General features: G+C 33.5%; 2 protein-coding genes across 2 annotated transcripts; both read right to left on the bottom strand.

Moving 5' to 3' along the window:
* Nucleotides 1-1721: 1721 nt before the first annotated feature.
* On the bottom strand, nt 1722-7217 carry LOC144550837 (uncharacterized). The gene is made up of 6 exons (XM_078298682.1): nt 7022-7217; nt 5292-5377; nt 3862-5025; nt 2919-3131; nt 2661-2785; nt 1722-2016 (listed from the first exon to the last, which is right to left on the bottom strand). Exons 1-6 carry the CDS (start codon nt 7022-7024, stop codon nt 1904-1906), a joined length of 1704 nt encoding a protein of 567 aa, XP_078154808.1. The 5' UTR covers nt 7025-7217; the 3' UTR covers nt 1722-1903.
* Nucleotides 7218-15818: 8601 nt separating this feature from the next.
* On the bottom strand, nt 15819-23703 carry LOC144550821 (PH, RCC1 and FYVE domains-containing protein 1-like). Its single transcript, XM_078298681.1, has 6 exons — nt 23251-23703; nt 22104-22220; nt 18834-20771; nt 18215-18361; nt 17175-17539; nt 15819-16470 (listed from the first exon to the last, which is right to left on the bottom strand). Exons 1-6 carry the CDS (start codon nt 23299-23301, stop codon nt 16308-16310), a joined length of 2781 nt encoding a protein of 926 aa, XP_078154807.1. The 5' UTR covers nt 23302-23703; the 3' UTR covers nt 15819-16307.
* Between the last annotated feature and the right edge of the window lie 2278 nt (nt 23704-25981).

The following is a 25981-nucleotide window of genomic DNA, read 5'->3' as shown; positions in this document are numbered from 1 at the left end:
AACAGAAGGGTTTAAATCAGCTGGCATATGGGGCACCTGTGGGGCGCCCGTGGGGCTGGCGCCTCACTTGCCATGTGGGCCGCCCGAGGGGCTGGCACCTCACTGGCAATTTTGGGCCGCCCCAAGCCCAGGCGGTCATGGCATAAATAATAAAAAAAAACAAAGGTTATTTTTAAAATTTCCTTTTTTTAGGATATTAATAAAAATGGCCGCCCATATAGTGATAAGTAATACAAAATTGATTAAGGAAATTAGAATATTCATATTAAACTAGTACAAAGTACAAATTGCTATTCAAGTTATCCCTAGTAATATCATAAACTATCTATATTTTTTCCATTCAAAATAACTTTAAGTATTATGACATAAACTATATATTTTTTCTATTAAAACTAAACATCATGTCATAAACTATCTGTAATTTTCTATTTAAAAACAAAAGCAATCCAGATCTTGAAAAAAAAAAATAGTTTGGACTTTTAAATAAAAGCCTATGTAGCATAGCGTGTGCTATAGCGCGTGGTGTGTAGCGCAAATAGCGGACCGCTATTAGCCTATTACTATTATAGCGGTCGTAGCTGAAATAACACACTTTTAGCTCATAACTTAGCGTTTAAGGTTTGAAAACGCTATTGCGTCACTATAGCGCGCTATTTTGAACACTGCTCAAAATTAAGTAAGTTTGAATTAATACCATTGGTCTTCGGTGATTAATTTATGGTCTTCGGCGATTAAGTTTGACGGTTATTAATTTTGAGAAAACTTTGTAATAAAAATTAATTTATGGCTATCGGCGATTAAATTTCTAGAGTCTTAAGTGAAAAATAACCATAAAATAAAATAATATATATTTATAAGTTTGAATTAATACCATTGGTCTATAATAACAAAAAAAATCCCAAACCGTGATGTAATTTTTAATTCAACCGTGCAATTAGGTCACGGTTTGAATATTTTTAATAAGAACTTAGAAACATGCATAGATTTCATTATTTGTATTTAAGTTGGATATTAATAATAATGTCAGTCCTATCTTGATTTCACGCCAATGCAATTTGATGAAAAAAAATTAACATCTCAGATTACATTTTCATTTTCCCAAATCCAACTGGCACTATCTGTTCTCTCTTTGCTCTCTCTCCTCTGCACATGTTTCCACAACAAAATACATGTACAGATCTGACTTCTTATATAACTAGTCCTCGTCTATGTAAGACTAATCAAACCCTCTTGTATTCCGGCCAACTACTTGTAAAATTGATAGATCAGACCAAGTGCTTTGACCTCTCCACAGTAACTAGTCTCTTTATTATATGTCACGAAATAAAGATTTAATTGTTAAAACTTTGGCCAATATTTTATATAGAAATCTTCAATTCAAAATTTGGGTGGACTTTTTGCTCAGTCAGTGACGGAGCCAAGTGTGTAGTATAAAAATGTATTTTTTTTACAAATTATATTACAAAATCACATTATTGATCTAATATATCTTTTTTACAAATTATCTTATTTTAAATAGATAAGCAAATTCAAATAGATATACATATTTTTAAAATAAATTAAAATTTCTCACAATCAATTTCACGATACAACCAAACACCTATTTCAACACATTTCCATAATTAACCTTGTACATATCCGTACCTGTGTGTTCTCGTTTTTTTTAAAAGTGAGTTCCCATCCTATCAAATTTCGGAATTCCGAACAATCCCATCACAAACAAAGAGGCCCTAAAAAGTAAGGCCTAGTTCAAGGTCTCCGCCTTTCTTCCTATATCCCATCTCCTATCCAAGTGCAATGTTCTCCCCTTGCATGGGAAATAATTCCAGGCATCCATTTAATTGACACAATGGTCAGATTACACAAGTTCTCTTCCTCAACGTCCTTCATTGACGGTTTGTGGCTATTTCTTTTGTAAGAGTTCTTTTTGTTTGCCGAGTTCCAATATTTCTCCAGAATTTGTATCTGAATCCTTGCGTCTGAAAACACTCCATAGATAATATTTGTCTTGATACGCTGTGCAGAACAATATCTCAGCATGTTACAATTTTAAATCCAACAATGGTGTTTGGTTAAGGCCTGAACCATGGAATAAGAGGTTTAGGCCCCAGCTATTCTACCAAACACATATTAATTAGGCCAGTCTAACTAAACATAACTCTAAAATTATGCCTCTAAATTTAAACCACCTCTTTAGGTGGCTTAAGAGTCAGTCCCCCATCGACCCCACTATCAGCGACTATCCATTTTCCCCCCTCTTCTTAAATCGATACTATTTCTTAATAACTTAGGTCATGACATAACTTTAGACCTCAATCAAACATAAAAATAGCTAGTCCAGTCTAAGTTGGAATAGATTATGGCCTCCAAAACTTCAGGCCTCAACCAAACACTGCCAACAAGTCAATTGTAAAACAACCCACTATGTACCAAGTAGTTCACAACATACTAGTGATCCCATTCTCTAAATTTGTAAATTCATCAAGATAAAGGTCTAACTTGGAACAATAAATTCAAATAGGATAACAAAGCTGGTATTTTTATGTTCTTCTTAGAATTTGTAAAATAATCAATTAGATTATAAATAGTAAACCAACATTTACCCATGTTTTGTTAAAAATTCAAAATAGTTATATACAGGTATAAAATTCATGTCTTACTCTTGTGATCTTTTGGCAACAAAACTGAGGGGAAGACTAGCATCTCCGCCTCCTCCAGCAGAACTTTTAGCACCACAGCATGGTTGATCACCTCTTCTAGAAGCTGATCTACCATCTCTTCCACCCTGCTTATATAAAACAGTCAATTCCTTTCTAGCAAAACCCAAATAGTTTAAGTTAATTACTTGCAATCAAGCAATGGAGCAAAATAGCAAACAGATTAAAATGAAACAAATAAAATATACAATTGCCTCCTACCCTGAATCTACTAGTGGGAAGAAAAAGAGAGCAATGTGGTCAGCGCTAGGAGAATTTCCAAAACTTTTCGGCCATGCATGTGACATTGAAACCCTGGTTAGTTGGATAATTGGTGACAAGAATTTTGTAGCATTCAATGCTTTCTCACCCGCTTTTGTAGATAGGTGTGCAGTCAAGGGGCCATAAACTCTACCAGAAATATCAAACCACCCCCTGTCACAAGCAATTGTAAAATATCAAGCAAATATAAACATATTATCTATATATATAAGATGAAACTTCATTTGTATTAACCACCAAATGAGTAATGCCTGTTAAGAGTCCTCAGCGTGAAGTTGAAGGTACTTATTTATGGCTTGAACAAGTCACTAAATACAATTAATCATTCTCTACGCCTTTCACATGCAGGGATGTCAATAAAACCTGTTACATATTTACTATATCCATAATGTACTCAGTCAGGCTTAATAGTTCCATTCCCGTGGGGCACATATCCCCATAGACTGGTAAGACTATGCTCATTCGTGTGAGCACATATTCCTATGAGAATGAAATCTAAGAAGTGACTTCCAAAATCTCCTGATTGCTAGAAGAGTCGCAGGAAAAAAAAGTTGGGTTTAATGAATTTTTCTTTCCTCATTGAAATAGAGATTCTTGTAGGAATTGAAATGTAAAGAAAAAAGTACTGCCAAGAAGTTTGGCATGTAAAAACAAAATCTTCCAAAAGCGCTAGAGTATTAAGGCTGAAATTTCATGTACTTTTTATGGGAATGAGATGCCAAACAGGCTTTAAGTGAACCCATGATCAAAGACTACAAAGTTAAATTATGCAACAACGATTTGGATCACTGAAAAGAACATAAATTTTTTGAAATTCATTGTGAATAAAGACTAAAATTAAAATCTAACTATCTATGAGATCGATATTAAAATCTGAACGAACCTCCAACTGTAACTTCTGATAGGCATTGCCGAGATAAAATAAAATTCACTCTGCAACACTTCAAATTCTTGAACATTTCGTAACTGTACATTGCTACTTGTAGAATTCGCACTCAACATTTTCATTGAATCACCACCACTATCGGTCTCTATTGTCATCTCATCATCCATCTTTTTCAAGGTCAATCCGAATTCTTTCGTTTCATTATTTTTTGAACAAACAATTCTTTCTGGCAATAATGCAGCCACAAGGTTATTGTTCTGCCCATCCTCTTCGTCTGACAATACCAACTTCCTTCTATGGTAATTAGGCATTGGCATCTCATCATCCGTTTTTTTCAAGGTTGATCTGACTTCTTTCATTTCATTATTTTTTGAACAAACAATTCTTTCTGACATTAATGTAACCCCGAGGTTATTGTTCTGCTCATCCTCTTCGTCTGACAATACCAATTTCCTTCTATGGTAATTAGGCATTGTCATCTCATCATCCGTCTTTTTCAAGGTTGATCCGACTTCTTTCATTTCATTATTTTTTGAACAAAAAATTCTTTTTGGCAATAATGCAGCCTCAAGGTTATTGTTCTGCTCATCCTCTTCGTCTGACAATAACAATTTCCTTCTATGGTAATTAGGCATGCCATTCTCAAAAGATTGATCCAATGGATAGTCTTTCTCAATCTCATCTTTCGAGTCATCATCCTCATCTAGCAAAATTAATCTTCGCTGACGGCCACTGTTCTTGGACCGTTGAAAAGGTTGGGAAGTGGTGCCCCGATTTCTCAAGGGATCAATATATGTTTCTAAAGTCGGCTTAATAGATTTTATGGTTCTTTTATTATTCTTTCCCCAAGCCTTTGTTACGTGACTCTTAAGAGAATGCAAGTTTAATCTATTTTTGCCTCCGTCAGAAACACGAGCACCGTGTAAGTCATTCGCGCTCGAGTCCTTACTAATAATCATTTTATTATCATTTGATATGAAAAGTTTACACTTATCTTGATACAAGTAAGCATTACTTTTAGCCGATAAACCAATATCATTGTTAGGTATCTTCAAATCTTGACCATTTGTACCATGAGATAGTTTGATAGACATACGATTGCAATCTTCACATGACCACTTAATATCCTCATTATTATTCAGGAGGGTGTCCATGCAATATCTACAACATATTAAGAATTAATTACTTTTTAATCTAAAAAAAATATTAAGAATTCATTACTTTTTAATCTAAAAAATACATACTAAGAATTTATTAATTTTTAATCTAAAAAAATTCTCAATAATCATCTTTGAATAAATTAAATTAAAAATTTCAAGTCCGTCTTTTATGAAATTCAAAAAAGCAGATCAGCTTTAGGAAGTAATAATTTTTCGTACTCAATCTAAAGTTGTATTAAGAAAAACAAATAAAACTTGAGATCATACTTGTGCTGAGCAGCTTGATGACACAGACTGCAATATACAAGAAGATCTTCATAACCAAGATCTCCACATTCTTGACAAACAATTGCCTACAACAAATGAAAATAACAAAGCCATTAGACATACTCTCTCTTTTATTATGTTAGTGTAATTTAACAACCCTAAGAACTACTTCAAACCACATATTTATTAAGAATTTTTTATTTTAAACTAGACAAATCAATTTTTTCAACACGGTTATTACAAAGTCAAAAGCTCAATGACATTTCCTCCTGGTGCCCACAAAACAAACAATAAACATGTAATGGCATCATGAAACTTAGACCATGATGAATTCATGGTCTTAAACAAAATTAACAATTTAAGACCCCATTTGGCATAAAGGAGTTAACTGTAAAGTAAGAGAAATAAGACTAATTCCGTAATTATGAATATCAAACACTTTTGGAAAAAAAAATGATTAGATGGGGTAATAATTTGAGATTAAGTAATTAACAAATTCATGAAGGAGGCAGATTTGGTAAATTCGAGAATATACAAAAACAAGTTCAAATTAAGTCGTTTTTTTTTAAATTGTTCAACTTAAGTTGTTAAAGTATGTACATATTTAGGGACGACACATTTTTATTCCTAAACATCATTTCAAGATATAAGGAATTAGATGAAATAACTGATTTCAAAATGAAGTGGAATCAACTAATTCTGAGATTAACTTATGTTGACAAACAAGGCCAAAACATTATAGAGAATGATCACATATATTGAACGAAATTATAATGTTTAACTCTTCCAATTTTTGAATAATTATTTGTGTTCTATAAAAAAATTGACAACTCAACAAAATTAACTAAACTCCTCTACCACCTTTATCTCTATCTCACCAAGGTTGGATGTTGTATCAACCATATTGATGTACATCCTCTATCTCTAGCATCCAGGGTATGTTTGGATGCATAAGAACAGCACTACTACGAAAATAATGTTGTTGTTTTCATTTAGATGCAATCCAAACGTGTTCTTCTCTTCCAAAAATAGCGTTAGGTTAGTGCTATGCTACCCAACATTTTGTAGGAATAACAGATTAATAATTTTTAAAATAACACCGAATTATAAAATCCAAAAATAAATTTGATCTATTTCAAATATTACAAGATTGACAATCGTCCTGCACTATTTAATTAGCATTCTTCTCACATGTGTCATACACTAACCCAAATAATATTATTCTTTGCTGATCCAAAGGTACCCTTTTATTGTACCTGTTAGAATAACTATAAAATGGAGGTAGGATAAAATGGGGAATGAGAAACTTCACCAAATCACCACATGCAACTTATTATTCCTAACTTTCATCTAATTTTTTTTTTATCCCGATTTAGCTTTGCTAAGGTTCTTTTGGTAGAAAAAAGGACAGAATTGCCTTTGCGAGATGGTTTATCCTCCAAATATCTGACAAAGGAGAGACGATGGAGAGGAAATAATGGGCTTGAATTATTTAATTTGCTTATTTCCCGCTCTTCGTAGTTACGATTAAAATGGTCAAGAAAATTTTGCTTTACCACACTTGGTAAATTTTAAGAACGGATATTTTGAACATCGATAAACTTTTGTCAAATGACAACGTTGAATAAATTCACCGTAGTCCCAGTTAAAAATTAAAGGAAGAAATAAAGCAAGAATTTAGAAAACTTCAACAATTGAAAACTTGAAGAGAACAAATGTGTACTCTGTACCATTTTCAGAGATGAGGTTGACAGATGAAGTGGCAGCACCGATCTTCCTTCCACAATAAATCCTCGATTAGTGAAGTACACGAGCGAAATAAGTCGCAGCGGCGTGATGATAGAGGAAGTAGCGGAAACGCCAACCGGTCTGTGGTTTCTACTGAAACAAGTTGGTAAGAAAGGATCTTAAGCAAAGCAACTGGTCTGCTTGGCACCGCAGGTAGTGTGGGATTACAGTGGGACTGGGAAGCATCGGTAGAGCTGGACCAAGTAGAACCGAAATTTTTAAATATAGCATAATCCAAAAAATAATAAACCAAAATATCATTTTTCGATTAAAATTATAAAAATGACATAACTGTATCTAGAAAAAACGAGCACCATTTTGGTGGCCGCATCTAGGAAAAGTGGCCAATATTTTGGACCGCTTCTAGCGGATGCGGTCCAAACCGACATTTCTATAAAATCTCATTTTCTAGAAAGAGATTTCATTTCACGGGTCATTTTCACCGAGCCTCTTCTTCTTCTCAGCTGAACTGTAAGTTTTTTCTTTTCTCTCTTTTTTCAAATTTTTTTTTTTAGTATTTGTAATTAATTTAGTTAATTTGTAATTTTAGGTTTTCTTATATACTCATACCAAAATGGCTGTAATGGTATCAGTTTACACTGGTGGTGAGGTTCTAACAGGCCCTAATGGGGTTTATTATAGTATCGGGCCTGTTTCTGTGATACCGGTAATGTCGGGTACTGATTTGTTGGTTCTGAAATCAATTATTTCTCAAAACCTAGGATTGAATCAGGATCAATATGACCTTGATATTCAGGCCAAAATTGGGGAATTATGACTACAAACAGGTCCGAGTCGCTCAATAATGTCTTCAGGTCATCTCGTAGGTTGCCGGTAGCAGCAATAATTGAGGACACATTTTACAAATTTCAGCAATGGTTTGCTCAAAGGAGGGCAAAAATGCAATTTGAAGCAAGTCAGGGTCAACAGTTCTCATGTCGTGCGCACAAGGTATTTTATTTTCATGAAATTATTTTATTTTCTTAATTGTAAATTATTCTATTTTCATTCAATTATTTAAATACATTAATATCATCAATTTTTTCGTAGTTGATTAACAAACGGTGCAGGAGGTCACAATCTATGACAACCCTCGGTGGATTTGGCAACTAAAACGAGTTTGAGGTAACATCCACACAAGAGAAAGTTAATGCATACATGTCTAATGCTTCTGGCCGGTTTACCAAGGCCAATTACAAATACATGGTGGTAATCACAGATGATAACACGGTTACATGCACATGCCAAAAGCCGCAATTAAACAGAATACCGTGTTCTCATGTTCTGGCAGTGTGCCGTCTCCGAGGCATTGACCCTGGCAGGTTCGTACATTACTACTACCACATCCAGACACTGATCAACACATGGATGGGTGAATGGCATGTGTATGACAATCAGTCTGATTGGCCGCAAAACGAAGGCCCAACCCTTGTTCCAAATGACAAAAATATTACTCTGGGTCGAAGGCGAGTCAATAGAATTCCGATGTGGCTTGATTTACTGCATAATAGAAAGAGAGGACATCAGGCTCGCCGAGATACACAAGAACAACAAAATAGAGCTGCTCGAGATGCACGAGGTAGTTAACTCATATTTTTAAATTAAATTGCAGCTTTAAAAATAAACTGATAATAACAATATATTTATGTTTGTCAATTTTCAGGTTGAGAGAGAGGCAAGCAATATATTTTTATCTAGTAGTCAATTTTATGTTGTGATTGCATTGCTTGTTTGTTGTAATAGTTTTAAGAATTTTATTTAGTAGTACTTATATGGAATATTTATTTAGGCATATCTTAATCTAATATTTCAAATAAAATTTCGGCTTCCAAATTAAACACCATACACAACTATAACTAAAAATATTGAAAAAAAAAATAGCCAGGGTGGCTACATCCCCTAGAAGCGGCCCAAAATATTGGCCGCTTTCCCTAGATGTGGCCACCAAAAAGGTGCCCGCTTTTCCTAGATGTGGCCATGTCATTTTTATAATTTTGGCCGAAAAATGGTGTTTTGGTTTATTATTTTTTGGATTATGCTATATTTAAAAATTTCGGAAGTAGAGCTAGACTAAGGGCGTGTTCGGGTGTTATGATATTATGGAATGAAAATAGGAAGGGAATGAGAATTTATTTTTGAAAAAGTAGGAATTCACGGGATTAATTATGAAAATATAAGAAAATGAGTGTTCGTTTGTATTATGGGATTAATTGCGGAAAATCTTAATTTATTTTAAAATATGTATATTTATTTGATTGTTTTAGTTTAGTTTAGTTATAAATAATTTTTTATTTAATTATTTTTTGTGAATAGTATAGCGTTATGTTCTATATTGATTTTAACCAATTATATTAAAGTTAGCTTAATATAAAAATATAATTAAATATAAAATTACAATGAAAAAAAATGTCATGCCACCATTTATTTAGTTAGACCAATAATATACTGTAAATTTAATATTTTAATGGATTGTAAATTGTAACATTTGATAAACATATTTTTTTTAATTATATTAATAAAATTAAATAAAATTGATTAAATAATAATATTAAGAAGATGGACCATTTCTAATAAAAGTATTACTAAAATGGTACAAACAAAATAATCCAAAAATAATAATTAATAATTGGTGGTCTAAAATATAATACACAGTGTATCTAAATTATAAAAATAATAATTAATAATTAATAATTTAATAATTACCTAACCAATTTGTCAATTATCAAATAAATTTATTATCAACGTCACTTATCTCTTGATTTACTGTAATTGGTGGTCTAAAATAAAATAAAAGAAGTTGCATAATCATGTGTATCAATTTTATTGACTAGTCTTGGTTGATGTATACCATTAATTGCTTTAGAAATGGGGGACCCATTACACATGAGATCTAAGTGTTAATAAGTGACACCTAAAAACAAAAAAGAAACACACTAGATCCGGATCTGAACCAATAATTAGTCCCACAATATATAGTGAGCACAAAAAAGTCTCTCTATATATATACTTTAATGATGTGCATTGTGAATTGTAATGAAGAGAGATAAGGGAGGAGACAACTCCACGTGGTATAAGTTGTTTACTTCAAATTATGATGGTATAAGACATTTCTATTTTATTGTGACTTAAAATTAAGTTATGAATTAAATTATTCTTATTTGGTTAGAGCTAGATACTTACGATTATGACTTAAACTAATTGTTGAGTTGTGTGTTGATATATTTTTTATTCTTGAATTAAGAAACTACAAAAGAAATTTAGAACACAAAAAATTACATTAGAAGGTTTTTAAAATAATATTACATAATTTATAAATAAAATTAAAACCAGAATAAAATTAAAAATGCAACGGTGTCTAATTTAGAAAGTCAAATGATAATGATAAATAGTAAAAGAAAAAAACACGGAGGAAGAAAAAAAAAATATCAAACAGAGATGAATTTAATAGGAGATAGGTGAGTTGATTTAATAGGAAAAAAAAAATCGGACAGGAATTTGAATTTAATAGTAAGTGGGTGAGTTAATGTAACGCCACGTAGATTGAGAGAATGAACTTAAGAAAAGATCCAAGTTAAATTTCAGTGTTAATTAATTTGATTAGTAAGTCATGATATAAATGAAATTGATTTCCATATAAAAAAAAGGTCTCAACCCAATTCAAATATAGGAGTCCATAATTTTTATTTTTATTTATTTTTTGAAAACCATAACTCTCTGCTTTCAAATCGCACCCTTTGAATTTGAGTCTTGTCCAGTAGGCGTCTCCCTCCTTTTCTAAAACCAACGCCCCAAACATTTTAAATGCCGCCCCCATTAATTGAACCCACGATTCTCTTTGTTTATTAAATACTGTAAATCATTTCCTCCTATTTTTGTTTTGTCTCAAACCCTTCCACTTCTCTATGGGTTAATTGAAAATATATTAAACAATGAAAGTATGATAAAAATCAAAGAGAACTTTTCAATTCCTGCCACACGATACTCTCTCTTCTCATTTCTTCACAGCCATCAACAAAGTTCCCCAATTCTCCACTTTTGTTTCGAAAATTCTTCATCAAGGTACTTTAAAATTTCTATTATTTTGTTGCATAAGTTGAATAAATTAGAAGACAAGTACTAGATCTTTTTGGTTAGAATCAATTTCGTTCTTAAACTGTATAGATTCATGAATAAGTATTTATTTTAATTAAAATATGAAAACTTAGATTATTGGTAAGAATTTCTTAAATTATACTAAAATCTAAAATTTGTTTATTATGAACAAGTTATGTAATTATATTTAAATCCGAAAACTTTACTTTATCGAGTTTGGTATTTATTTGAGATCATATAATTGGATATATTAATTATAAATAATCATATTAATTTCTGGAATTTTGTTCAAGTATATATATAATCTATTAAATACTTTGGGATCATTAGTATTTATCTTGTTGATTTTATTTACTGATATATATAATTCTGGAAAATATTAGTAAGTGTTAATAATAATAATCGATGTACAACATGTTAATCAATGATCTATATACCCAAACTAAGGATTGTTGGAACAAAACCTCCCATTTAATTTTACCTTCTTGCACAAATATGAAACGAATCGATAGAGTTAAAGACTAGTATTTCTCGATTTTCCTATGGATCGATACCCAAAGTACTATAAGGATAGGTTGTGCGCTTGCAACTAATATTTCTTTGAGTATTTAGGTTTATAAATTTAAAAGTCTAAATAGTATAAAATCAAGCACAATTCCATAACTCCAAAATACTCATCAGAGAGAGATGGTATAGAGGCTATATGGAGTATTAATCCGTGTTTTGTTGAATAATTTTGTATTACAGTTTGGAATTGTTATCATTGTAGTTAACATGTGTCAGTTTACTGCACTGAAGTGTTGTAATTTTTATTTTTTCACTTTTTATTTTTAATGTTCTGGATGTTGTATACATGCAATTGGTTTATAGTTTAAGTTGACAGTTTTACAGTATTGACATTTTGTACGTTTTGTTTTATCGTTTTCATCTGCTAATTTTACATTTTTTAAATTGTATAGTTTTTTTAAAAAAAATTTATAGTTTAAGTTGACAGTTTTATATTATTGAAAATTTATATTTTTTACATTTTATTTTATTGTTTTCATCTGCTAATTTTGCATTGTTGAAATTTTATAGTTTATACGTTTTATTTTTATAGTTTAAAGGTGACAGTTTTAAAATTTTAAAATTTTATAGTTTGTACTTGTTTCATAGTTTTAATCTGTGAATTTTACATGACTTCAATTTTATAGTTTGTATATTTGATTTTTATAGTTAAATGAGACAATTTTATAATATTTATTATTTAGATGATTTTTTTGTGTGTTGATTAAATAAAGAAAAAAATTAAAAATTAAATTATTCGGAAAATTTAATTTTACCTTTATATCACGTGTTTTGTCGAAATAACTACTAATAATTAACACTAATTGCCAATAACTTTCTATAACTGCAATTTCCAAAAGTACAGCAAGTGGTCCCTCTGAAAATATATTTTTTTGTCCTATTGTGTAAGTTGCAAACTGTTAGTAACAATCTTGGGACCACTTTGAATACCAGCTGGTTCATATTTTATTAACTTACGTATTTTATGTGATATATTGAGTAAATATACATAATGAAAGAAGGGTTTTACCGTATTCGCATAAGTCAAATGACGATTTTTCTGTGGACAAACTGTAGACAACTAGCTGTGGACAATTAGACGCTTCCTAAAATACCCCATTTTACTGAATATATTTGATATTTATTTATTTAATGTTGGATATTAAAATAAAACTAGTGCAATCTTCACGGTTTAAAGCATAATTTTTTCTATAATTATACTTATATCTCATAAATATATCTGAATTTAAAAATTCAGAAACTGTTGATCCGAAATTTTTATTACGTTAAATTGCAAAAACAAAGGAAACCAACAAAAAAGAAGTTAATATTACTTCTCTCATAACTCATAAGTGAAAATAATTACCTAAAATATAAAAGTAAAAAACAAATAAAAAAATTGATACCTACTCTCCTGCTGGCCCTAGGTCAGGAGGACTTGTCCCATCATCAGTATTCCCGACGACAGAGTAGAGTAATACGTGTCTTTCATATTGATGTGTCAATCACCTTGACAATCCACTCTAGTCTCTAGGCCCACCTAACGTACGTGTTTTATTTATAGGAATTAAAGTAACATAATAGAAGATGCTAGAATAATTAATTCAAAAAAAATTCACCATACGTGGAAATGAAGAAAATTCAAATCCATTGCAGTGCTTTTATATCACAAACCATCCCACACCAAAAATTCAGTTCCAATGAATTAAAAAAAAAAAAAATCCAATTCATAATTTAGATTGAACGAAAGAAAGAAAGGTCAAGAGATAATGAGTGACCAGATCTGACTGAATTTTGTTTACCTGTTTTATTATATTAAATTTTGAGTAGAAGAGGAGAGGAAATGAACTCTATGTACAAAATATTTAAATTTTGTAACATTCAAATTAGTGTAGAGAACATTAACAGTTACCATGCCCTCTCTGTGCCGAAGTTGTATCCTCTGAGATATCTCAAACTTTGTGTGACTTTATGGAAAATCTCAACGGTTTAAATACACTCTGCACGAATCTTAAGGCATACATAACACTGACCCCCCGGCCCCCGCATGGGGTCATCACCCCCGAATAGCTAGGCACCGGACACGTCGGTCACGCAAAAGCTGAGATATCTCAGAGGATACGCACTACTCTGTGCCTCTCCCATCTCTCTTCATTTATAAAGCACATCTACATGAAAATTTGAAGTAGTACAGTCAGTCCGTCAAATTGAACAAAGAGCTCCGAAAGATGAAATGTGCTGCACATATTGAATTCAAAGAAAGCACCCAAAAGTTTGTAGGACGGACGGTAGGATTTTAGATAGTTTGCGTTGTCAATGGAGGTAAACTTCTCTGGCAGCACAAAATTTAAACTTTATATTGACATTATAACTGTGGACTTAACAAAGCATGCTACAAAATTGTCATTTGAACTAAGCATTGGGAATTACTGGAACTCTACATACACACAGCTGGGACGAAGCAAAATCAACAACAAATCCAGCTGATTGAAGTTTCTAGACCATATTCGCTTGGTCGGTCATTGACTCATTTCATAATCTGCGAATTTATAATACTAACGATAATTTGGGAGTTTTTTTTGGAGTAAATTTAGCTTGAGGTTACTAAATTTTATCATTTGTTACGAATTGATTGTTTAAGTTTTGATTTGTCTCAATCAAATCACTAAAATTTTCATTTGTCCCAATTAAAACACTTTATAACATTTTCGTCAAAAATATTATAATATTAAGCTCATTTCGCCTAAAATATTAACGAAATGAGCATATTCCGTTCAAAATATTAATAACATAATAATATTTTGTTAGTATTTTTGACGAAAAATGATAAAATAATTTGATTAGAACAAATAAAAAATTTAGTGACTTAATTGAAATAAATCAAATTTAAATGATCAATTCGTGAAAAAAAAACAAAAACAAAAAATTCAGTGACCTCCAGCAAAATTAGCTCGTTTTTTTTTTTTTTATTTCGAATCCACATAGGTACGAGATGTGTACAATGCACTCTCAGGTCAAAGTCACATCAATACCTTTTCCTTTTTTTTCTTTCTTCAAACACGCCCGTAGGCACATCAATACCTATACTATATATAAGGGGTGAGGGGTGTCTGTTTTGAAATTTGTGCCGAATTAAAACTGAATAACTCACGTGTCATTGGTGCACTAACACATATCCTATGCATTAACTCAAAAGAAAATCTTTTGACTTATGCATTTCGGCTGTCTGATTTTAAGCGAAATCAATTTGATTATCTAATTTTAACACATGAACTTTTTAATATTAATATTAGTGCGGATCTAGTGCGCATGAATTTTAAAACGGAGATAGTTCAGATGCATTAACTCAAAACATTCCTTTGAGTTAACGCAGAAGATACGAATTCGGTAGTACACTGGATCTGAATTCTTTAATATATATTTTGCAGTAGCCTGCAGAGGCATTTCTGATGCAATAAGAAACGAGATTAATAAAGGAAAGAAGGTGTATGCTGGACCATTGGTTACCATTTATTTCTTTTATTACCACTATTATTCTCCATTCTCGATTTGGCAGGATGATTTTAATTGAAGCCTCTATATTTGAATTTTGATATATACATACATTCCTCTTCCATAGCGTTTTGTTTAGGCTTTGTACACAAATGGGCTTTTCCGGACGATCACTGTTTCAAGCCAATTCGGTCCTGAAAGCATGTAATGTTCCTCTTAATCCCATTCGCTGTCGTGTTAGTCTGCTTAGTTCAGAAGATGGAGAAATCATCTTACGTTAGGCATGATTCGATTAATCAGCACCTTACCTCAATTTAATGTTGCAGGAAAATTTGGGTTCTAAACACTTCAGGTAATTAATTTTGCAGCATATTAGACCCAACGAGAGCCATTTATACATCCCCATGTATTCCTTGCACTTTTATGTGCCATCTGATCAGATACAATAATCTATGTTGTATTTACTTGACAATTATGCTCAATGAATGACTCAAATCGAAATGGATATTATATGAGGTTTATGAATTATAAATTATTTTGGGAAAACTAAACTTCTAATAAGGTGCACTTACAGTACAATGACAAATAATAGATGATAAAAAAAAAATTCCGTACAAGAATATTACTAGAGAATCTAAAGTATGAATATCATAGGGAGGCTAAAAAGATGAAGCACGGACTACAGTAATATTACATAAATTAAGACCAACAAGGTATATACAAACAACTTTACAGACACACTAAATGATTCCCTACTTGTTAAAATATAATTGGAGTACTTGACATGAAATGAACAACCGAAGTTTCTTACATACTGGTTAGGGCCATTACTGGAACGGCATTGGTATGTAAGGTGTATGGTTTTGGTAACTTCTAATCTTATCTTGCTACAGTCGAGCTTCTATAATAGTCACGTCAACTAAGCAAAGAGAAACAAAGAATATGTATATATGAATTTTGTACCAACCAATGTATGATCAGCATTACGTCAAATTATGACAGTTACATATAAGATCTAGACCAAACCAAGCCAGACCTTTCGATTATTTCTGCTGGACTTTAGATTACTGTAAGAAAATTGCACCTCTCTTCTAAACTTTAGGGGAGAGCGAGTTTGTGTTCGGACCTGATATGAGAGGATCGTACTGATGATGCTGATGAGACTCGATCTGATCCACCACGAACATCATATTTCTCATATACCTTTTGTCGGTTTTCAGCCCACCATAGCTCTGCTTGGTTCTCTCCAAACCTTCTTCGGCTATATACAAGACAAGATTTTTTGTTAGGAACTAATAAAACGTGATATGAGCAAGTAACGTTTTCATGCACTTCCTGAAGGAACTATTTTTTTTTTTTTTGTATATATTTAGAATGGAAATAACAGCTGTACTTGCCTTGGTCAAGTTCTTCACAAAATACCCAAATTAAAATTCCTCCACAATTTATTTGTAATGATTTTTTTTTAAGAAAAATAGGAAGCTTGGAATGTTTTCCTAAGTTGGTTGTTAGATGTATTGCAGTGTATTCAAAGAGTTGGCTTCGGATAGGAGCGCGTGGAAGTTAGCGATTTACGTACCAGAATCATGACTTTGGAAATATTGTTTACGCGTGTTTCGGGGTAGTATTATAGGCTTTAGGCCATATGACTAGAGATTTGGGGTCAATGATGTAGAGCTTAGGACTCTGGCCCCTATAATCTATAGTGTAGGCATAATATAGTTAGTATTATTAGTATTATTAGTGGTACTATTATTACTATTAGTAGTACTAGTATTATTATTTATATTATTATTTTATTACTGTCTACTTCAACTTGTGACTACGATTGGGTTTCATTTCTAGCCTACCCCAACTTGCTTGGGACTTAATTGTTGTTGTTGTTGTAAGACCTGGAAACCACCACCAAGGTTTTCAGAGAGAGAGAGAGAGAGAGAGGTTTGGATTTCTTCTCTTTTCAATTACCTAAAACGAACCCGTTTCAGCTCACGGGTACCATCACGAAAGGCAACAAGAGTTATGTAAACACCAGGCTCATACTGTTCAATCCATTCCTTCTCTTCTTGGTTGCTTGAAGCAAGCAAGCTCTGGGCTCTTGACCCGTTATCGCCATTCCTACCCAGTTCAGATACCTTCTTAGCATCATCACTAGCCATATCCTCTCTGCCTTTTGCACATCCTTCTTTACTAGTCTCATTCGGTGAATTATCTTGATTTAAAGTATTATTCCTCATTTGGTGAGCCCCGTTGGTGTTATTCAGCATTTGTGTGGGTTTTGACTCTACCTTTTCATAGGTGCCTTGAGGCAGTCTCTCAGCCATTTCTTTTAACTGTCAAAAGAAAAGGCACCAAATTATTTGAAAAATAATTATAATGGGATTATTGTATGGCAAAAAGGACCATCACTTCCAAACTGTACCACTAACAAAGCAGCCAATAAAACATTTCAAGTTTCAACTTCTTTTTTTGCATGGGGTGGATTTATTGATCGGGTTATTTATTGAAAAAAATATCCTCCGGAAACATGCTTTCAGTTTCAACTGTTTATGATGATGATCATAATCATGTTCTTTATTTTGAAAATCTTGACGATCTCCAAAAGTAAAGCTTAATATTGAAACCCAATATTATAGACATGATCTATATTATCAGCATATCATGCCTATAAAACATGATGAGATTTGGTATATCTGTCACCGTACATCCAGTAATTTGAAATTTTAATGGTCTGAAATTAACCCTCGGTGCATCATCAAAATATCAAATAGTACAAAGATTTCATGAAATTTGATTCTTAGGCGAACTATATGACCAATAACATACCTATAAATTTACTTTCCAATTTTCAATTTTATTTGAATGCTTTTAATAAACAATTGTCAAGATTGTCAAAATAACCATTGTTAAGGGACCCCTTCTCTTTATTTATTTATTGTAATCAACAGTCCAGCAATAGCAGCATAGTAGTAAGAATTCTAATTAGAAAAGGGAGAATATGTCCCAACCTGTGATGTTAGGGTTTTTATGACTTCTTTAGCTGCCTTTGATTTAGCCGATTCCTCTTCTGCAAGGGCAGTTGCATCATGAGCTTGCTTTGTGAGTTTTTGCAGCTCCACTTCCTGTGACTCACACTGCTTTTTGAGATTGTCAACCTAACAAAAGAGAAATTCACATTAATTATAAGTGCCTAATAAAGTACAGGCATGCACCAATAACTAGCTATTGGACCTGATCATGCTTTTATCTGGTGCTTTGTAGTTTATGGCTAAACATAGTTTTAATAAGCCACTGCACCCATGTTTAGTATACAGATAGTGTTGCAATCTGGCTGAGCATACAAAATTCTTTCTTATTCTAGAAGACAGAGAGAAATGCAAAATTGGTGATACTGCGCAGCTTCAGCTGTTGCAATCTGGCTGAGCATGGAAAATTCTTTCTTATTCTAAAAAAAGACATGGTGATAATGCAAAATTCCAAGCAGGACGCAAAAGCTCCATCACATGTTTCTACATTGTTTTGCAGTGTTAGATCTTTAAAATGATTGTTTTATTACCTCCTTGATATGAAAACAAACCATTATGTCTATATCTCTATGGGAAAAAGGGAGAGAAATGTCCCACAAACCTGACCCCGAAGTCTCTGAACCTCTTCATTTAACAACTCATTTGCTTTTCTGAGACCATCCATTGACCCTTTGGGGAAAGAGAACCCACGGGCCATGGGACCTGGTGTTAGAGACCGTGGAGGGCTCGGCCTCCTGGAAAATGGCGAGACCGGCCTTGACCCATTAACTCGTAACCCAAAACCGCCTGCTTTTTTATTCCCCCATTTTGAATCAACCCTACTGTTCAAAGCGATATCTCTTATTTGCACCAAGGGAAAAGAATCTATCTTAGTTTTAACCATTTCAAAATTATTGGATGTATTTAAGCCTCTGTCACTATTCAACTTTACATAACAAGGGTCGCATACCCGATATGGCTTGCTTGGATTTGGTGCGTGGGTTGCCCTAAAAGACTTTCTTGAGCTACAGTTATTGCAGTGTGGCATCTTGCAATTGTGGCACATGTGTTTCTTTCTTGTGAACCCGAAAGGTTGCCTACACATGGTGCATTGAGCTTGGTCCGCACCTAGTACCCGTTTGCTCTGACAAATAGCAACTGTGAAGCTGGCCCCACATGCAACAGTTCTGATGGTTTTATCCCTCAAACCCTCGACTAGGGTAGGTACCTTTCTATCCTCAGCATCTCCATGCCCTAATCTGCCATTAGCGCCTTTCCCCCATGTGAAAAGATCACCTCTACTTGTCAATACTGCCACATGGTATGAACCACAAGCAACCTCCTTCACTGATTCACCAATGAGTGCATCTCCAACAAGGCAGGGATACCTCCCATCAGATTGAGGGTTGCCAAGCTGTCCGTAAACTGTACTTCCCATTGTGAAAAGCTCACCTGACGATGTCAGACCAACTGTCACACTATGGCCACAAGAAACCCTAATAAAGTTGTGCTCTATCAAGGAAGGCACACAAGTGGGCTTAAGCCGTGGCTCTTTATCTCCATGACCGAGCCGGAACTTATCACCATCACCCCAAGTAAATAACTTTCCCGAGTCACCACCTTCTGTGAGTTGACTTGCTGAAACTTGTACTGCAGCTGCCATGTGCCACACACCACAGGCCACTGTGACCGTTCTCAAACCAGACAGAGATTCCACCTCCTTAGGGATAGACAAGCTCTCTCGATTTCCGTGTCCCAATGCACCAAATGTACCATCTCCAAAAGTAAACAGCCGACCGGTTGAGGTAACTAGGGCCGTGTGCCACGTACCACAAGAGACATGCCTAATGTTCAGGCCATCTAATGGACCCGAGACTCGTTTAGGAATCCAGTGACTGACTTGAGTCCCATGGCCAAGAGCTCCATGGGCCCCGTCTCCCCACGTATAGAGCTCTCCATATGTGGTCACAGCGCATGTGTGGAACTCACCACATGCGACAATCTCCAATGGATTCAATCCAGGACCCATCAAGGATTCGATTAATCGTGGCTGTGTAGAATCGGCAACCATACCACCATGGCCGAGACGGCCTTTGCATTCCTCCCCCCAAGTCAAAATCTCCCCAGTTCTAGTGAGCAGTCCAGCATGTCGGGCCCCACAAGATACATAGTTCACATCAAGTGATAGGTTAGTTTCTAATGGTTTAGGTGCAACTACATCAGTCACACCTTTACCTGACTTATTTTTTGTAGTATTATTCAAGGTTATTTCTCCCCATACAAGAATTTCTCCAAAGGTATCAAAGTCCTCATGTGTGGAGCCATGGCTGGAAGTGCTCGGGGCACTTGACGAAATGCTAACCCTAAAAGCATCTGACTGGGTCCCTTTAAGGTGCATGGCGGTTGTTGCATCTGACCTCTTTAGAGGCGAGTTGATGTTATTTGAAGGAGAGAATGCGGGAAGAATTGACGTGGTTGTGTTGTCAGGGGAAGTATCAGTTGAAAGCTCGTTGCTGATAAAGCTGTCACTGGAAGTTTTCGAGGCTAAGTCTCCAACATCCTGCAACAATAAATAAACAATTAATATAAGAGTTGTAAAAAACCAACAGGGGCCTGATTAGTAGTTTAGTACTACCTAATGCTGGAACCGTCCATCCATTTATATCATGTCTTTCTTGAAATGCATATACAAATGGGGAACGATTGATAACATAGTGTGTAGTTTAATTAGGCATGGTACTTGCAAAGGACAAGAAATATGCTTCGGTGATTTGGAAAAATATTTTCCAAGTGAGAAAACATGGGAGGCATGTTGGTCTTAAATTTTAGATCAAAGCCATGAAACCAACAACGTATCAATTGCCAAATTACGGAAAATTCACAAATCTAGATGAAAATGGTTTGGATAAAGACAAGCAGGTAAAGGTGTAAAGCTGCTTAAAATTACAAATCACACTTGGAAATGTGTAATAATAAGCAAGTGGTATAGATTGTGTAGCAATGTGGGTGCAGGTAATGATACTTATATGAGTTATCTCCAGAAAAAAACAAAGATAGGAGATGCAACACTTGCCTCGCTGTACACTCCATTTGATATTTGTCATAACCCTGGTACAAATCACCCTTTGGAAAGATGTAAAGGGTAAAGGAACTTGTAGAATTAAAGCACTTACATGACGGGAACGGTATTGATACTACTTGTATCGCCTTAATTCCGGAAACAAGATAGAGAGGGTATGCAAAGCTCCCCTCTTTGTAAACCGTATCTGTTTGATATTTGCTGCAACTCTAATATAAGGGTCAAGAATGGTTGAACTGAAGGAAGATTAACCATTACTTTCACTAAGTTCTTACACAGACAAGCTAGACCGAGGAATGAAATGCACTGCAACAATTATTCATAAATAACAACCCTCTCTCATCAGTCAAAGTCAAAGATGATCCATTTGGATAGAGATCCAAAATTACTCTTATATTGCCTCTATATAAAGCGCCAAGTCTAATAAGCAATATTTAATCTAGAAAAGTTTAGTCCCTTTGAAGGTGCCATTTTGCTTGATTCAGAAAGGGAAGATATTGCCTAAAGATGTAATTGGAATATTGAACAAAGTTGAGACAAAGAAGTACGTCTTCTGCGACCAAATATCATTATTTTGTTCAAGGTAGCCTAATTAAGTCTACTCGGTACCCAGAAGCAAATCTTATGAAGTGACTGTATAAGTGCTACACGATGTATACAATAAAAAGGAAAAAAAAAAGGTTTCATTTCAAAATACACAGTGAATTAAAAATATACAAACAATACAAGACCAGCACACTACAACTCAATTTTGAACACTGTAACTGAAATTTTTACAGCCATGTGATAAGGATTAGAGTTTTCTAATATTACCTCAAAACAGAGACCGTTTAATTGCGTATCGATCTTTTCCCGATGGCACTTGTCTGATGAACTTAGTTCACTTAATTCTGCCAGCCACACTTCCGCATCCACTTTAGCTTTGCGTGCCTAATTATTGAGTTAACAGAATGTAATGAGCATTCCTCGCTAAATCAGACGGCCCCAGCCTGATTAGGGCCGTCTGATTTGAGTTGGAGAGACCAAAATGGAAAATAATTGGAAAGCTATCAAATTATAAATGCAATTTCAATAATTGAGGGCTGATAATGATCTGGATCAGCCAATTAAGGTCAAGTTCTGCTAAAAAAGGGCCACTTGTATGTATACCAATCAAGTCTGGCTCTTTAGGTAGACAACTATTAAATGACATCCTCTTAGCACCCTCAATTTTGTAGAGTATAAGGGTCATATTTTATAGCTCCCTTCTGATGCATTTTATGTAAGTCAAATATATCCCATACCTGTAGCATGATCCTTATTCCATTATTATATCACAAAAGGGGGAAAAAATATGGAGCATCAACCAGACTAACTGTAGAATTTGTGGTCCCAGTTGTTAATCCAACCAGCTCCCTCTCAGACAATAAAGAATGAAAACAAGAAAAGATAAAGAAAAAAAAAATTGAAAGAAAAAAAAAAGAAAAGAGATCTGCTGAAACTAAACTGGACCTTGTTTTGTAACACCTTACTGTCCTCTTTGTTTCATATGACTAACACCAGCAGTCAAATAAATTCAAACTAGGGTATGTACCAATGGCCAACTACGTTGAAAATATGTGGTACCAAAAGGACATGCATTGCAAACTCTCTCTCTTTCGCATATACATTTTTTTTTTTGTTGGCTGAGCATAAATAGAACTTTTAGGAGTCCCATGAATTATTTTTGTTTACTTGACCTAGCTGCTTATTTATTATTTATTTGAAAGCTAATACAGTCAATGCCACACCAGGTTGGTGCCGTCCTGGTGGTTCTTCAAATTATAATCAATCTAACTACTTCTACCTTCACTTAAAAAAAAACTACTTCTACCTTGGACAACAAAAGGACACAAAAATTGAAAAGGGAATAAACCCAATCATTTGAAACCTCAAAGTTTCCTGAACAAACAATGAAATTAAATAGAGAAATATAAATTACAGGGTCAATATCTAGCTGGAGAATGCTCCCAGTCCCATGGAGATCTCCCATTCCATCCTTTTTCCCTTCATAGGATCAGTTTCCTTTCTTTCTCATCAATTATCCTCCCCAAACCGAGAAATGTATGAGCTCAAATCGCCCTCTCTTTTCTTCTAACCTGAACTTGACCGCGCGCTTCAAAAGAGATACGCAATCTAGGAAACAAAAGCTTCAATCGCTATTTCGTTTAATGGCGGTTGATCGGACTCGTCAGAAAAACTGAGAGAGAGACCGACAGTGGTGTGTGCGGCGGAGTGTACTGCAACTCTGTTAACGAATATCACTGAAACGGAGAAATGACAACGGGAGCCCGGTGTAGTGAACCGACAACACGCCGCCTCTAGGGCCGTATTTCCTTGGATCTCTGGGATATATGACCGATTCAAGTGAAAGAATTTGGTTCTCTTTGGTCCAGTAGAACAGGAGCATGGTGGAATATCTCGTAAATAGAGTCCTAGGACAAGGGAACTGTAGACTCTGTAATTTCCTGTACCTAAGGAGTTTACGGATGTTTACGACCAAAGATATATTGGAAAATGGAAATAACCCAGCCATCAAAACCATGCAGATTTGATTAAAAAGTTCCATCCCTGATGATAAATTTTCTTAAATCCTAATAATTAATATATTTCCAGTTTTTAAAAAATTATAAATTATTTTATTTGAATATGTTCGTTTACTACCCTGTTCATTTTTCCAAGCTTCGTACACTTTAGTAAATTTCCCCTTAATTAAAGGTCGAATTAATTTGTTGAAAGAAAATTAGTTTCCATAAATTATTCATGATATTTATAAATGTAATAAAGATGACGTGTCAAATTTTTAATTTACTTTATTTCATAACAATTACCATGATTAACATGTTAAGTAGTCGTTACTTCTAATTTGTAACTAATTATCTCTAATATAAAATGCATGACTAGACCGTTTTATTCTATGGGAAGTATGACAAGTAATGTAGCAAATTTGTCAAAAAAATTTACACCATGAACCTGTAATGACTTTTCTTCTGCTTAACCGGATTTGACTGAGTCTCGTAGTCAGCAGGAATAAGTGGGTATGAGAGTAAGGAGTACGTCGTACAGCGGTGTGGGTGGGAAAAGTTCGTGTGGGGACATTAATTCGCCTGGATCGAAGAGAGTTGGATACATTTTGATTATTGTTACGAGTACATGCAAAACGCTCCCACAAACTCCAGCACACAATGTAGTAGAATATGTCTAGTATAATATTAGTGTCATTTCAGTTAATATAACGTCAACTCCAAAACTTATTGAATTGACTTCAAACAGTAAATCTAAACTGTTCAAATCAATTTATTTTATTAGTTGTGTATCTACGTGTAATATTCATAACTTTTTTAAATTATTTGATATCAAGTCAAGCGGTCCAATATTTAAGTTTTTAAATTAATTTTAATACATTCATTTTTCAACATTTTTAGTGCTTGATTTGATAGTTGATACTAAAATAATTCAAAAATATAAAAAATTTATATGTAAATACATCACTCATATTATTTTATGGAAGCATCTAATTGTCCACAGCCTTTTGTCCACCATTTGTCCACAGCTTTGACTTGCGCGAATACTATAAAATTAGTTTTATATGTTGTATAATTATACAATATATCACATAAAATATATCAGTTAATCACAAAACATCCAACAACTATTTGAAGTGGTCTCATGATAGTTAGAAAAAGATTGCAACTTGCACAACATGACAAAATAAATGTACTTTTAAACTGTACTTTCAGAAATTACAGTTATAGGAAGTTATTGGCAGTTAGAGTTAGTTATTAGCGGTTATTAGCAGTTATTGGCAGTTAGAGTTAATTATTAGCGTCCGCACTGGGTTGAATCTTGTATACTATAAAATTGAATCTTGTATACAGTAAATTTTTCAATTGAATCTTGTATACTGTAAAATTAAATCTTCTGCACATTAAAATTTACAATTGAATCTTGTATACTGTAAAATTGAATCAGCAGAACTATAAAATTGAATCTTATATACAGTAGAATTTTCAATTGAATCTTGTATACTGTAAAAATTAAATCTTGTACAATAGAATTTTCAATTATATCTTGTATGCTGTAAAATATATACTGTAAAATTGAATCTTGTATACTGTAAAATTTTCAAATGAATCTTGTATACTGTAAAATTTTCACATAATACTGTATACTGTAAAATTTCTAAAACTAAACCATAAAATAATACAATCTATACTGTAAGATAAAATGTAACAAATGCTACATTTCAGTTTAAACTACAACCTACAAAGAATCATGTATACTGTAAAATTACAAAATATAAACTATAAAATAATACCATGTATACTCTAAAATTGCTAAATCTATACATACATCCATCATCACACAAAAAATCTGTTCACCACAAAACAACATATGTTCACCACAAACAACATCTGTTCAACACAAGATAAAAATATTTACCACAACATTCAAAATAGCATAATAGTAACAAAAAAACTATGGACAAATAACTTTTACATTAAAAACCTCTTATGTTCATTGTTCGGATGAGTAAGAAGCCTCTCTATCATCTCTTTCCTCCAGATTTTCACAAAATGAATACTGTAAAATTAACAAATCATCTCTTTCTTCCATATTTTCACAAGATGAATACTGAAAAATGACAAGATGAATACTGTAAAATTAACAAG

The sequence above is a fragment of the Carex rostrata genome, chromosome 1 (genome assembly GCF_964058835.1).
Source record: "Carex rostrata chromosome 1, lpCarRost1.2, whole genome shotgun sequence".
NCBI classification, from domain to species: Eukaryota; Viridiplantae; Streptophyta; class Magnoliopsida; order Poales; family Cyperaceae; genus Carex; species Carex rostrata.
The sequence above is the reverse complement of the archived record's forward strand: the minus strand, read 5'-3'. Positions and strand labels throughout refer to the sequence as shown.

Coding starts and splice junctions, on each gene's coding strand:
- LOC144550837 (XM_078298682.1), bottom strand. Junction 5,026..5,291: donor CATCAAGCTGCTCAGCACAA/GTATGATCTCAA, acceptor AATATGTTGTAG/ATATTGCATGGACACCCTCC. Junction 2,017..2,660: donor GTTGCCAAAAGATCACAAGA/GTAAGACATGAA, acceptor TGTTCTGCACAG/CGTATCAAGACAAATATTAT.
- LOC144550821 (XM_078298681.1), bottom strand. CDS start 23,301: ATGGGAGATCTCCATGGGACTGGGAGCATTCTCCAGCTAGATATTGAC. Junction 22,221..23,250: donor TCCAGCTAGATATTGACCCT/GTAATTTATATT, acceptor CTCAATAATTAG/GCACGCAAAGCTAAAGTGGA. Junction 18,362..18,833: donor TTCAGAGACTTCGGGGTCAG/GTTTGTGGGACA, acceptor CTCTTTTGTTAG/GTTGACAATCTCAAAAAGCA.